This window comes from Acipenser ruthenus, chromosome 23, assembly GCF_902713425.1.
Source record: "Acipenser ruthenus chromosome 23, fAciRut3.2 maternal haplotype, whole genome shotgun sequence".
Taxonomy (NCBI): Eukaryota; Metazoa; Chordata; class Actinopteri; order Acipenseriformes; family Acipenseridae; genus Acipenser; species Acipenser ruthenus.
Window position 1 is genome coordinate 3,507,081 of NC_081211.1, and position 13,312 is coordinate 3,520,392.

The 13,312-nt window shown below is 36.0% G+C and overlaps 1 protein-coding gene across 3 annotated transcripts; it reads left to right on the forward strand.

Annotated features, from left to right (window-relative positions):
* Positions 1 to 1,125: 1,125 nt before the first annotated feature.
* Positions 1,126 to 10,483, forward strand: LOC131699707 (mucin-21-like). 3 transcript variants are annotated; one of them, XM_058997486.1, is made up of 9 exons: positions 1,126 to 1,260; positions 5,236 to 5,282; positions 5,757 to 6,155; positions 6,856 to 6,899; positions 7,320 to 7,418; positions 7,931 to 8,096; positions 8,173 to 8,228; positions 9,056 to 9,151; positions 9,266 to 10,483. In XM_058997486.1, the coding sequence occupies exons 1-9, from the start codon at positions 1,235 to 1,237 to the stop codon at positions 9,524 to 9,526; spliced, it is 1,194 nt and encodes a 397-aa protein (XP_058853469.1). In that variant the 5' UTR covers positions 1,126 to 1,234; the 3' UTR covers positions 9,527 to 10,483. The 3 variants fall into 3 exon arrangements, with proteins under 3 accessions (XP_058853469.1, XP_058853470.1, XP_058853471.1); XM_058997487.1 differs by having other exon boundaries at positions 1,127 to 1,260; positions 6,859 to 6,899; positions 9,266 to 10,482; XM_058997488.1 differs by lacking the exon at positions 1,126 to 1,260 and adding an exon at positions 2,072 to 2,701 and having other exon boundaries at positions 9,266 to 10,482.
* The last annotated feature ends 2,829 nt before the right edge of the window (positions 10,484 to 13,312 follow it).

Below are 13,312 nucleotides of genomic sequence, written 5' to 3' on the forward strand. Positions count from 1 at the left end.
CTTCTGTGTTTAATGCTTCGGTCCGTTAACGGAAAAAAACATGCCAGCTAATTATTTCCATCATGGGCTTTCGGCTTGCAGGCAGGTTAACCTGTGTCTTCAAAGGCTCCACTGTTGACAGCAGGTAACCTAATAGCAAAAGAGCCTATGATAGTGATTATTGGTTGCCAGGGAAACCTTTTTATGAAACCAGCACTGGGTAGCACAGAACAGACAAAAAAAAACAATGAATCAAATCATTCGAAGGCAGCGTCGTTCTGTCTCCTGAGTATGTATGTAAGTGCCATGATCAACAGCAGTCTGCTTTTCTTTATTTGTTTATCTATAAGAAAAAAAAAATGCTTCCCATCTCATTCAAAACAGGCAGCTTTTGCATAAGGATTAGGTGTCCGTTTGAATCGATGCGTTTATTATGTAAAAGAAATGGAAGCGGACGTGACAAGTGCAGGAGATGGAAGAGAAGAAAAATGCAAATGCTTATTTTAAAATACAAATTTGGAGTTATGTAAAATTGACTGGAAGGCCCAAGGTCAGGGTTATTCCTCGTATTGCAGTCTTTTTTTTTTTTTTTTTTTTTTTTTTAGCACACGCACAACATATAATATGTTTAGTAAAATATATAGATAGATCTCCAACTCCATAATTGATATTATGTGATAATTTTTTTTTCAAATTAGGCAGAAATTCTCAATGCAGTGTGTCCCTCCTAATCCCTAAGGCTGGCTGTTGTGTTGTGCTCTACCACACCTTGTGTGAAATTGAAACCTGCGATTTTATCACAACCCCACTTAGAACATTTTATCAAAATCAACATTTATTACATGTTAAAATAAATTGAGGATGTCAATGTACCGTGCCCACTAAACATTTACAGTGTATCTCTATTTGTAGAGCAATTGAATCTGCCTATGGAGGTGTCTGTGTGTAATTTATCTAAACATTTACATGCTTCTGACTGCACAGAAGACTGTTGGTATGGGTCTATACATTCTTCCCATGATTGAATGGCTCTGATTTGTTGCTAAGTAACTCTGTCAATCAGTGCCTCTGGCCTAGGTATCTCGCATACCAGACTACTGAAAAGACATAAAGAGGCAATTGTTGCACAGCGGCTTTTATGTCAAATAAAAAGGTTTTTCATTTCACTTTGTTAGACAAGAGAAATCATGAAGTGGCTCAGAACCTGTTTTCAAAGCCCACAGCCTCTTCACTCACACGCGGTCCAGACTGGAATATGGAAGGATCTGAAGCATTATACCTGTGAGTAAAGGAGTCTTTCTAAACCACTACTGCACACTGCTGTTTTTAAATAGTACTCGTCTAAACGAAGCTGATAAACACTTGATAAGCTTGATAATACTGTAGACATACTTTCTCAACACCGTGCAAGACAGACAGGGTTATAATAGTGTTGATGACCAGCAGTGTTTCTTTATTAGCAGTGCTTTGGTAAATGCTTGCCAATTGCAATTTGTTTAGAAATTACAAAGCAGTATAAAGCTACTAAGGAAGCGAAAGAACTCTACGCAAGAACTTTGGTACATGGATCTTAGGCAATTTAATTTTGAACATATTCAATTGTACTGGGCTGCATATAATACCCCGTGCAGAATGTATTCATTCTATTACAATGTTTGTTTTATTTATTTATTTAATTTGCTATAATTGGTTTAATTGGTTGCAGAGGATGGCATTAGGCTGTTGAAACTGTTAACTATTTTCAATTTAGTTTAGGGGACATCATATCATGCCGTAGGATAATGACTACCCAGAACCTGATTAGCTTGCATGATCTTTTATTAAGCTTGGGGCTAGTGGCTTCATGAATATCGTGCCCATGTTATCTTATCCCAGCAATTCTCACGTGGATTGAGAGCCAGGGGATTTCAAACAATAAGGTCTCTGTTCTCATCTAAAATGTGTGTCCTAAAGCAGGGGGAGGTCGTACTCTCAGTGCAGCCTCTTCCACACCTTGACACATCGATCAATCTGGGGCAGGAGGATGATTCAGTTTACCTGTTTCCACTGTGAATACTCAATACCACAGATACTTACACTGCTGGTCTCACATGTGTTGCATGTGCTTGACACTCAGTGTAGGGGTACTGCTAGGTAGATGAGATCAGCAGCAATGGGCATTGCTAGGACTGGTGGCATGTTCTTGGCAGTTACCATGGCAGAGCACACATTTGTTGGCCTCAATTGAAGAACCCCTTTGGGTAGTAGATGGATAATATTTGGAGTACGCTTTTGGGACTTGTACACATATTTGAAGATTATCTATTCAGGAATACCAAGATATTTTTTCAGCAAAACTGGGGGGAAAAAACATCTTCCAATGGAAAACCTTCATTTCGTCATGTATTTCTAGAAAATGGCTAGCTTTTCTTCTGTGTTTGTTTCAATATTGTTGGAGGGTTGGAAGGGATGTATTTCATACATAATACCTGTACCTGAAATGTAACCAGATACATAATTCATATTGGCAGAATGTCTCCGCCTCCACTGTGCATGATGCAGCTGGTAATTGGTAGAGGCCACAAGTGAGACATACCTCTCTGCAATTAGTTTTTTCCAGTTGTCACAAAGAGCAGAGACCTACACACACGACATACAGTACAGTATATATATATACATCTATTTGCACTGTGCTGCACAGATCAGCATCTCTGCGGAGGCTTCTTTAGGATTTAGACCTCAGGTAAGAAATGCTTTCTTACAGATTTCACTTCAGCGTTGTGTTTTGTACATTGCATGTATATATATATTGTATTTTGTAAATATCCTCCAAACTTTATATCTCAATGTTTGCTGGATGTTCTGCAAACAGTAATAGGCTAATTAGGCCAAAGGCGTCAGCTAATCTTATTCTTATTTTAATATAAAAGCCTTTCCTCTTTCTGTGTATTAATTGAATAAAGTGTGGTCAAAAGCTTAATATGCTGATTTGTATACTGTTTTTAAACATACAATGTACTGCAAAGGCATAACGTATACGTTGTGCACTGCTTTGATAGCACAATGAACATCATAGAATTTAATTATTTGAATTTAAGTATTGTGTTTTAGACTTCCAATTGTCTATGTGGAAATATCTACATTTTTTAACGAATTAAGGAATTAATTTAAACTGAAACAAAGGTTTACTGTCCCCCCATAAAAGTCTAAACAGTTCTTAGGTACACAAAATGTTTGTTTAAATGTAATGTTTTTTTCCCGCTGTCTATCAAATCTGTATTCAATTACTTTGGAGTAGTAATTTTAAAACAGTATTGTTTATTAATATTACTTACAGGTACACTATGTTAAGTAAACAAAGATGTTCCCATTTAAATAATATGGTAATTGGTATTGCATCATGATTTTAATGGAATAAGTGACATCATCTGGGCATCCAATGCTAGACAGTGAGGTCTATTTTGAATATCTTTTAATTTAAAAAAAAAACAACCTTTTAAAGTAAACAAAAGGTATAAATACACAAATAAAACCAAGGCCTTTTGTTTATATAACTATTGGATATCAATAAATAAAATTTAAAAACGCATTATTGTTTAAGCTACTTAACTGTTGCATATATAATGTGCAGCCGTAGTTAGCTGTAAGTCAATTAAAAAAAAAACAATAATTTGAAAACCAAACTAAGTTAATTAGTTGATATTTGTTTTCCACAACATGTGTGGTAGTATTTCACTTGCTTTTGTTGTGACAAGATCTATATATTTCTATCAGCAATTATGGACAATATGGTACACTCAGCGAAATATGTGAATTGTTTTAAATTATAGATATATTTTATGGGGAGCATGGGGTAATGCATTTTAAAATGTACCAGTGAGAGGACAGCACCACAGTAACTGTCACCATGACAACTGCTCTCCCAATCTGGTCCTCAATTATCATAGCTGAATAGCCCCGTACCTGTGTGTTTGCAGGTTTATTGTCGTCACGGAAACCTCTCAATGGTATCAAAATCTCAGGAGAATGGGGGAAAAACAAGGTTTTTAAGGGGTTTTGTTTTGCACAAAGTAAACAACTTGCCTACTTCCATTTCTTGGAATCCACTATACGGTGGGCCCAAAAGAAACTTTACAATTTATTTTACTCATTATTGTCTATTCGTTCTGCTATAAACAAAAGACAGGTCTTAGTGTCTTCTTTTAGTGTTGAATACCCATAACATTATTTTGAAACATTAGAATAAACTACAAACATAATTTGTGAAGAAGTTTCATAACCCTTATACAAAATATACCATTAGGAAATCATTGGTAGGGTATTCAACATGTTTTAACCTGTTTTTGTAAGGTTTTTATTGCCCTTATAAAAATGTACTACAGTAAAAGCATAGCAAAGGGTATTAAAGCAAAGTGAAAGCATTGGTAAACCATGTAAATCCCTGAGAGGTATAGTGAAGCAAATTAAAAAGTATGGCAAACCGTAGTAAACTATGTTACATGCTTAGTAGCCATGCAAAAGTATGGAACAACTAGAAAATGACTGTGAAATTGTTGTGTTAGAAGGGGTCAATGCAAAGTTTGCCCCCAAATGATTAGACAAGCTTTATATCATCTCCTGTACTTGTGCATACAAAAAGCACGTACTTAAAGCAATAAAAAAATAAATGCTATGTAAAAACCCAATCTGAATCAAAGATAAACAATAACACCCTAAAAATGAGAAATATTATAGTTTCACACTATGTACTCTTTATATGACCTTATGCAATAAGTTAAGTATTGGTAACTCTCCAGGGTCCTGAAAATGCTGTATTTATAGTGTGTTACGAGTACTATTTTAATAATCGATATTAAGAAACAATGCCGTACTCCCTTGTTTTACTATCTTGCTTACACATAACAAATAACTCAGAGGTTGTAAATTAGAAGATTTTTTTTACTGTAAATGGTACATTACACCTAACATTTACTGTCAATTGTAAATTATTTTTATTGATTAAACCTGACTAGCTTTAGGCTTGGTTCATTATTTAACCTAGAAGATATTGGAGGGCATTATATCACACTCTTCATCTCGTACTTAATGATTTATATAAAGTGTACGTAAAAGCAAAATGGTTTTAGTTTACTATATGAAACCTTCAAGTCAACACAAAGCTGGTTCATGATAAATACATGTATATCTGAATCCCAAGTATGTATGCCTTCTGTGTCAAGTTTCTGATAATTGATTTTCATTATATTACTTTTTATATTTTCCATATTTGCTTTATAGATTGGTCTGGAAAAAGATGACGGATCAAAATATGCATTTTTTTAAAGGTAACTTCAAAATGTATACATTTCTATTTCTATAACCCATTTTTGCCTAAATGTAAGACTCCTGGATAACTTTACATTTATGTTACACGCTTAATATAGCATATGAATGAAACAAGTTTACTGTAAATGGCAGACACTACATTAAAAAAACAGCAATTATACAGTAAACCACATCACATATATAATTGAAGGGGGTACAATTTTAATGCATTTTTATGTGTATTTTTGTTAAGAGTTTATTTGAGACCACTTTTCTCCAGGTGCCATCAAAGCATAAACTTTTCTGAAAAATAGTTATATCTTATCATTTAAAATCTTGTATCTTATCACCTTAAAAAAAATTCTAATGCTGTTACCTCTCATTACCTCTCATTATTTCTTTTTTGTTCTTTTTTTTACAAAAATATAGATGTTAGATTCTAAGGAACAGATACGTGCTGCCAAAAGTAAAATGTTTGTTTTATTTTGTAACAGCCTTTTTCCTGGTTTGCATCGCTCTGTCTGCTACAACTACTGGTCAATCAACTGTAGACACACCCACTACTGGTGCAACAGCTGCAGCCACAACCACTGCGGGGGCAACAACTGCAACCACAACCGCTGTGGGGGCAACAGCTGCAACCACAACCGCTGTGGGGGCAACAGCTGCAACCACAACCGCTGCAGGGGCAACAGCTGCAGCCACAACCACTGCTGGGGCAACAGCTGCAGCCACAACCGCTGTGGGGGCAACTGCTGCAACCACAACCGCTGCAGGGGCAACAGCTGCAGCCACAACCGCTGCTGGGGCAACAGCTGCAACCACAACCGCTGCGGGGGCAACAGCTGCAGCCACAACCGCTGCGGGGGCAACAGATGCAACTAATAACTCAAGTATGAAATATTTGATTTAATAATATTCGATAACTTCACACAATTGTGTATGTGTTCTATAGAAAATGTCAGCCATTTCAAAATTGAAAAGTCACTACCATTCACGGTAAAGCAGTATATTTGGTATATGGGTGTTTGTTGGATGATTAAAGTGACTTAGAGCAGTATGTTGAAGAGTAAGTAGCGGGGTTCCGAACAATATAGCGTAACACATCCCCACGTGTTAGCGAACCTGTCATTTTTCTTTTCATTGTTAACACCCTGACAACCTTTTACACTTACGACTTTAAAGTCTGTTTCAAAGCTCTTTTCAAAATAGCGAAAGGATTATTGCCCACATTGTCAGACAGGTAGCAATAACGATTCATGATGTGGTACGGAACTGAAAAGCCAGAGCACCTGTTGTTATGTTTTTTTTTTGTTTTTCTTTCCTGCAGTGATTTAGAGGACAGGCCCCAGTGCACTAGAGCAGCCATTTTGAAAAGAGCTTTGAAACAGACATTAAAGTTATAAGTGAAAGTTGTCAGGATGTTAACAATGAAAATAAAAATTACAGGTACATTACTTAAACAGTTTTAGCAACACGTGGGGACGTGGAACGCTATGTTTTTCAGAACCCCACTACTTACTCTTTAATATCTGTAAATAACAATAATGTATAGTTCAATGCTTCATCACAGCTTGCTTACTTTTTAACCAGCAGCTGGGACAGCAGTGACCTCAGCTACCAATCCAGCAGGTCTGGTGAGTGATGAATATAATGATAATGTGAACTTACATTTATTGGAGTTGCAGTATAATTTCTCATTAAGCCCTTCAGCGCTGTGATGATGCAAGTCTTCTTTGTGTAGCTGATCAAGTCCACAAGACAGCCTGCCTACTATTACAGTACTAATAGGAAGTGTAAGAGAAGTAAAAGCACAGGTGATGAATTCAGAAATGTTATTAGCACCACATTCTAAATGAAACAAGAAACACATGAAGACCACTTACAAGCCTGAGTTGTTTATTTATTTTCTTACTGGGTGCACTGTTCCTTTCTGAAGAAATGCTAACAACCATTTGAAATTAAGAGAGTAATATCGCCCACTGTCTCATCTGCACACAATTAGGTTGTTTCACATATATATATGATAACTGTGATTATTCTCATTTTTTTTACAGATGTACTGCAAGACCTTTGCCTGTACAGGGAATAACTGTTACACGAATTACACAAATCAAAATGCAACCATGTGCGCTACAAATTACTCCTACTGCATGGTAAATGCATTACATTTCCTTTCCTTTTGAGATCTAACTTAATCTTTACTGTTTGATTTATTTCCGATTACTCACTGTTGCACATTGCTGTGGCGTGATTTAAGTTTTCTGCACAAATACAATGGAATTCTGAATTACAAAAAATGTCCCGATGTGCAGAACACACATCATCTTACCCACCACAAAAGTTCTGCTGTTATCGTGATGGATATGTATGTTCTAAGAATAGGGGCTTTTTATTTCTTTATATATTTCTTTTTTTAATAAGGGCCAATGTTTCACAACTAATGCTAAACATATTACTGTGACACACTGTGTTGGCTATGAATGCTTAAATATTGAGCAATGATTACATTCTTTTCTAATTTGAACTTGTTTCACAAGACTGTCATAGTATTTTTTATGTATACTGTACTGTATGATAGTGTTATTAATGTCCTTTTTGGAGAAGGGTTTTTTTTTTCTCAATATTTTTTTGTCGTGAGTTTAAAAGAGAAGTGTTTTTCTTGCAGCTCAACCGCACAGACAGCAGCTACAATGCTGGCTGCAGTCAGACCTGTGCTGGAACAGCCAACATGTGTAGCAATGCCTCTTCGACCCAGTGTATAATGGAATGCTGTGCCACCTCCCTCTGTCTTAGACTGAATGGAACAATTCAGGGGATCCCCTCCACTGCAGGTATTCCTCTTTCATATTACTTTCTGTTTATTTTTCAATGCATTTATATTTAGCAATTAAATTATTTACCTTCCAGGGACTACATCTCCACCACCTAACATGACAACTACAACTGTTGCTGTCGCAAACAATGTAAGTAAACAGAACGTGTGGCTTCTTACGCTAAAAGTTTTTTGTGACCATAACACCATATTATACAATTAGATGAACAAAAAACATGTTGCCAATACATGCTGCTGTTTTGTAATAATACTGTCTGCTGCATCCAGCTCAACCTCAGCTAACTTAAGGGACACATGTGTCTCGAGGGCCCCAAGATCCCAGTACAACATGGCTTTTTGATCATGCATTTGGTATTTTATGTAAGACCGCTTTTTTCTCCATTGCTTTTTAATTATGTCATATTAAAAATGTGTTTAATAATAATAATCACAATACTATTTATTAGCAGTGGACCTGATTCACTATTGTTTGTTAAATAAAAACAGACATTCATTTTCATTTGATAATTATTTAAGTAACGGTTGATTTGATCAATCTATAACCCACTTTGATATTATGCTGCAGGTTTTTTTTGGGAATATTTCATACTGTAGTTCTGGGGAATCCATTTAGATTGCATCAACCACTTATTATAGGAAGTCCACAAAGGTAGTTGATGCAATCCAGGGTGATTTTAGCTTATTCACTGGCAGGTAAACAGTAAGTTGATCAAATAAGGCTGCAGGCCTTTGTACATTTGTGCTTACAAATGTACGAATGCACAATTGCTGTTTAACTGTATGGAAATATGTTCCATTTTGGATAGTACAGTTGCCAATCTTCCAGGGAGACGTTGTCTTGTATACTGGTTGGAGAATTGCTACAAACTCCTGTTTTAAATCATTAAACATGGTCAAAATGAGTCCCTGTAGACAACGATGTGAAATACCTTGTCAAACACTCTTCTTACCTAACAGGGAAAGAGCTGTCAGTCCTTCACATGTAACGGAGACACGTGCTACAAAGGAAAAACCGATGCGAAATTCTGTCAGACTGGGATGAACTACTGTGAGGTAATAACTAGCTTTGGAAGTCCATGAACTGACATTGACGATACTTCAGTGGAGTAAAAGGTTTCGATTGCCTTGAGATATTACTTCGCCGTGTTTTTTCTTTCCACCCTACAGCTGAAAAAGAAGGTCTCTGGCGTCACCACAACCTGGACTGCAGGCTGCAGCAGCACCTGTCAAGCCACAGCCAGCGGCTGCACCTCCACCGCCACGGATTGCCTCCAAGAGTGCTGCGATGCCTCTGCTACAGTCTGTCTCAAACTCGATGGCACTGTGAACATCAAAGGTGCCGCGGATACGCTCAGCACGGTACCACTGATGAACCTGCTAACCGTTGCTTTTCTCGTTTTCATTTCCAGCAGTCTCCAGCTCCACTAACGCTGTTTTAGATGCACACCAGTCCATGTCCTATTTATTTATTTTGCAAGCAATAATGTGACTAAGAAAAAGATATATAGGGCATTTTTTCTGGAGTTTCTAAAGTAAAGTTTCTATTGCTTTTAAATGTAATATATTAATTACATATGTAAATATAAATGATACTTTCTCTACCTGTATCTTACTGTGATACAAGCTATAGACGTCTATGTACAATGGCATCCAGAAAATGCTTCAAATGTTTTTACTTATACCCCAAGCAGTGTGGAGTAGTGGTTAGGTCTCTGGACTCTTGACCGGAGGGTCGTGGGTTCAATCCCTGGTAGGGGACACTGCTGTTGTACCCTTGAGCAAGGTACTTTACCTAGATTGCTCCAGTAAAAACCCAACTGTATAAATGGGTAATTGTATGTAAAAAATAATGTGATATCTTGTAACAATTGTAAGTCGCCCTGGATAAGGGCGTCTGCTAAGAAATAAATAATAATAATAATGTTTAATGACTTAGCAAAAAATACATTCTTATGGTACCGCCTTATGCATTATTATTTGTTACATTATCATATTTAATTGACAATTGCCTTTTTCAAATACTGTTGTCTTGTAATGCAATTGTGAAATAAAATGAAGTGAACTATTTTAAAGAGAGTATAATTATTAAATAATAAAACTTTTATTTAATATTGGTATGTGGTGACTTATTTAAGTGTCTGCCATGTGATGTTAAAAATAAGTATATGATTTAGAAGACAAATAGTCTCCAGATGAGATGTTCACAGCCTTTTTCAAATCCAGTTTGTTTAAAAAAAACAAAAGTGAAATCAAATTGTTCCATGAATGGTAAACTAATCCCATTCTTGCATGTGTGTGGGCAGGGTTCCATTCTACCTTTAGTGTGAATACATGAGTTTGATAATGAAAACTAGGGGAAAAAAAACATGTTTACTACCAGCAATGAGCTGTGAATATTGAATCCCCTGAGTGTTAATTACCATCTATAATTTCAAGAGATGTTTCCCTTATGCATGCTGTCTTTGCTTCTTGCTGTAAGTCATGTGCTTGCTCAATTAAAGGTTGCTTCCATTGGCTGCAATTGTAGTTCAGTTAACAGGTGTGTTGTTATATAAATGGAAGTGCTGTTGCGCTGCGCAGGTAAAACAATAGTAAATGTTAAGTGCCTATATTTCAGCTAATACTTTAATGATGTTTGCTATCAGTCTAGGTAATTCCCATTGCAGTTACTAACTTAGCCAAGCTATTGCCTTAAAAATCAAAAGTGGTAGTCCACTAGATGGCGCTGGATCTTGCTTTTCTAAAGAATTGAAGACACACCTGGATCCCATGCAGAGTGGTTACAAACATTATAAAAATGCATGTTACTATTTATATATATATATATATATATATATATATATATATATATATATATATATATATATATATATATATATGTATCCCACCTGGAAAAGTTGTGTTCTGTAACACTGTCAAATATGCAATTCAATGAAGTAGGCAACACATTGTAGTCCTGTCCTTAGAATTATTCTGAAGTCACGTGTGACTTTGACAGCACCATATATAAGGCTTGGAGCAGTTAGTTTGCAGTAAAATGGGTAGCAACAAAGACTTGTAGAATGACAGTGAGTGCCTGACTAAGCATTCACAAATCACTAATAAATATTAGACAACCTATTTATCAATATCTTTTCTGAACAGTCCCACACTGCAGCTTAAACCACAGATCATTCACCTCAGTCAGAAGCGACAGGTGGCTGATACTGGAAGACTGTGGCTGCAGAGGACCTCTGATGTGTGTAATAAGTAATAACCCAAGCACTGTACAGACCACAGAATACATGTACGCATGGGGATTGACAGTAGCAGGGCCAGCTAATTGTCACTTAGCTGGGAAAATAAAACTAGCTTGTGCTACCATGGTAATGATAAGCACTCTTAACTGCACCCAGTAACTCTAGAGATCCAATTGCATAATCCCTTACCTGGAAAAAAAAATATGTTGTTTACTGCAGTCTTGAATTAAATTAACTGAATAATTTTGTATCTGCATTGACTGGATTGCAATGGCTCAATAACACCCATTAAAACATTTTACTAGCCTTTCCAAAAAGGAAACACAATTTATATAAAAACATATTTATAATACAGTAGATTCAATATTTGTATTTTTAAACTGTACCCTATGTTCACCAAAGAATGACATCACACAGCTCATTATAAGAATGAATTACTTAGAGTTATTTACTTGTATGTGTTTATCTCTTTTAAAAAGATAAAACAATGCAAAAGACTATTTGGTCTAAAAAATATTATTATCAGGCCAGCTATGTTGTTTTATTGAAATAGGATAAAGATAGGACTTTTTAAATAATTGTTGCAAAGTCAAGTCCTAGTTGTGTTCCCTGTAAAATGTTATGAGCATAACAAAAGCAGTAGTAGCCGGAAAATTTGTACTGTGATATTTTGTAACAATTGTAAGTCACCCTGGATAAGGGCGTCTGCTAATAAATAAATAAATACAATAATAATAATAATAATAATAATAATAATAATAATAATAATAATAATAATAATAATAATAATAATTTGGCTATACAGAGTAACAGACTGGCAAGCAGGGGGAGACATTAATGTGCCTATAGCTAAAAGTTTTTTGGATAATGCAAATAAACTAGACTCTTTATCCATTATACCCGCCCTTCTAATTTTACAGCAGCAGATTAGGTCTGTGAGCCACTGTCTTCACTTAATGAATTCTTCCAGGCTCAAGACGAACAGGGTAGCTGTTTTGGCAACTAGCAGGAAAAAAAAAAACTACGTTTTTCAAAATATATATGTAATATATTGTGAAGTTACTTGCAACTTTTCAAACTGACGTTTGTTGTTTTAGTTTAAAACATGTAATATATGTGAAGTGATATAAAAAGTGTCTGCAATAACAGTTTTAATAGTCCTTTCCTTTCCTTTAATCTCTGTGAATTCTAGGCTATTTGCACAAACGCAATAGTTTCTTGTTTTTGGTAGCGCTTCCGTCATTTTTAAATCTTGTTTCTGATTTTCCAACGTTGCAAACTTGCATATGAATCTAGATGTGGCAAACCCCAAATGGTAGGTGACGTAATTAACCTACATTAAAAGTCAATTAAACATGTTGTTGGAAATAAGGTGAATGCTTATCGGCACTGTGTTACGTCACTGCACAAACCCCAGCGTGGCATCTGCAGGGCGTATGGAACTTGAAGACCGGAACATCTGGATCTCGCATCTCAGTGGGATATTGCAAAATGTACAGCGGAAAGCAACTGGAACCTTTTGTTAGCGAGTTTTATCATTTAAAAGAACTGGTTGAATTGATAGTGGCTAGTGCATGTTGTCTAATATCTGCTACTGAAAACGTTGCCATTTTACACTTTCTAAGCGATTTTAAAAATTGATCAGTCTGTTGCAATCCAGGAGACCCTGACGGAGGACGAGAATTGCAGTACAGTATCCTTACTTTTTCTTCATACTAGTTGGGCAAGAAACGATTCTAAAGATTTTAAGTGCAGTCAGCAACGAATGCAGCTAAATCCCTGCAGAGTTGGCAGGTTTTATTTGGCGAGGAATAGCAGGTTTTCTGTAGGGGTAGTTACAAAAAGTTGCAGCCTAGGCCTCTGGTCAAAGACCAACTACGATGTTTAAGTTACACGAAAGATCTCGCTCATATATGAGCTATGGATAGACATGTCATTATTAAAACGACGCATGCTTTGTTGCTTGTGCATTGTA

Bases quoted from the DNA above. Each gene is read 5' to 3' on its own strand.
- LOC131699707 (XM_058997486.1), top strand. From the start codon at position 1,235: ATGGAAGGATCTGAAGCATTATACCT. The intron at 1,261-5,235 runs GTGAGTAAAGGA...TTTGCTTTATAG, and splicing joins GGATCTGAAGCATTATACCT to ATTGGTCTGGAAAAAGATGA. The intron at 6,900-7,319 runs GTGAGTGATGAA...TTTTTTTTACAG, and splicing joins CTACCAATCCAGCAGGTCTG to ATGTACTGCAAGACCTTTGC.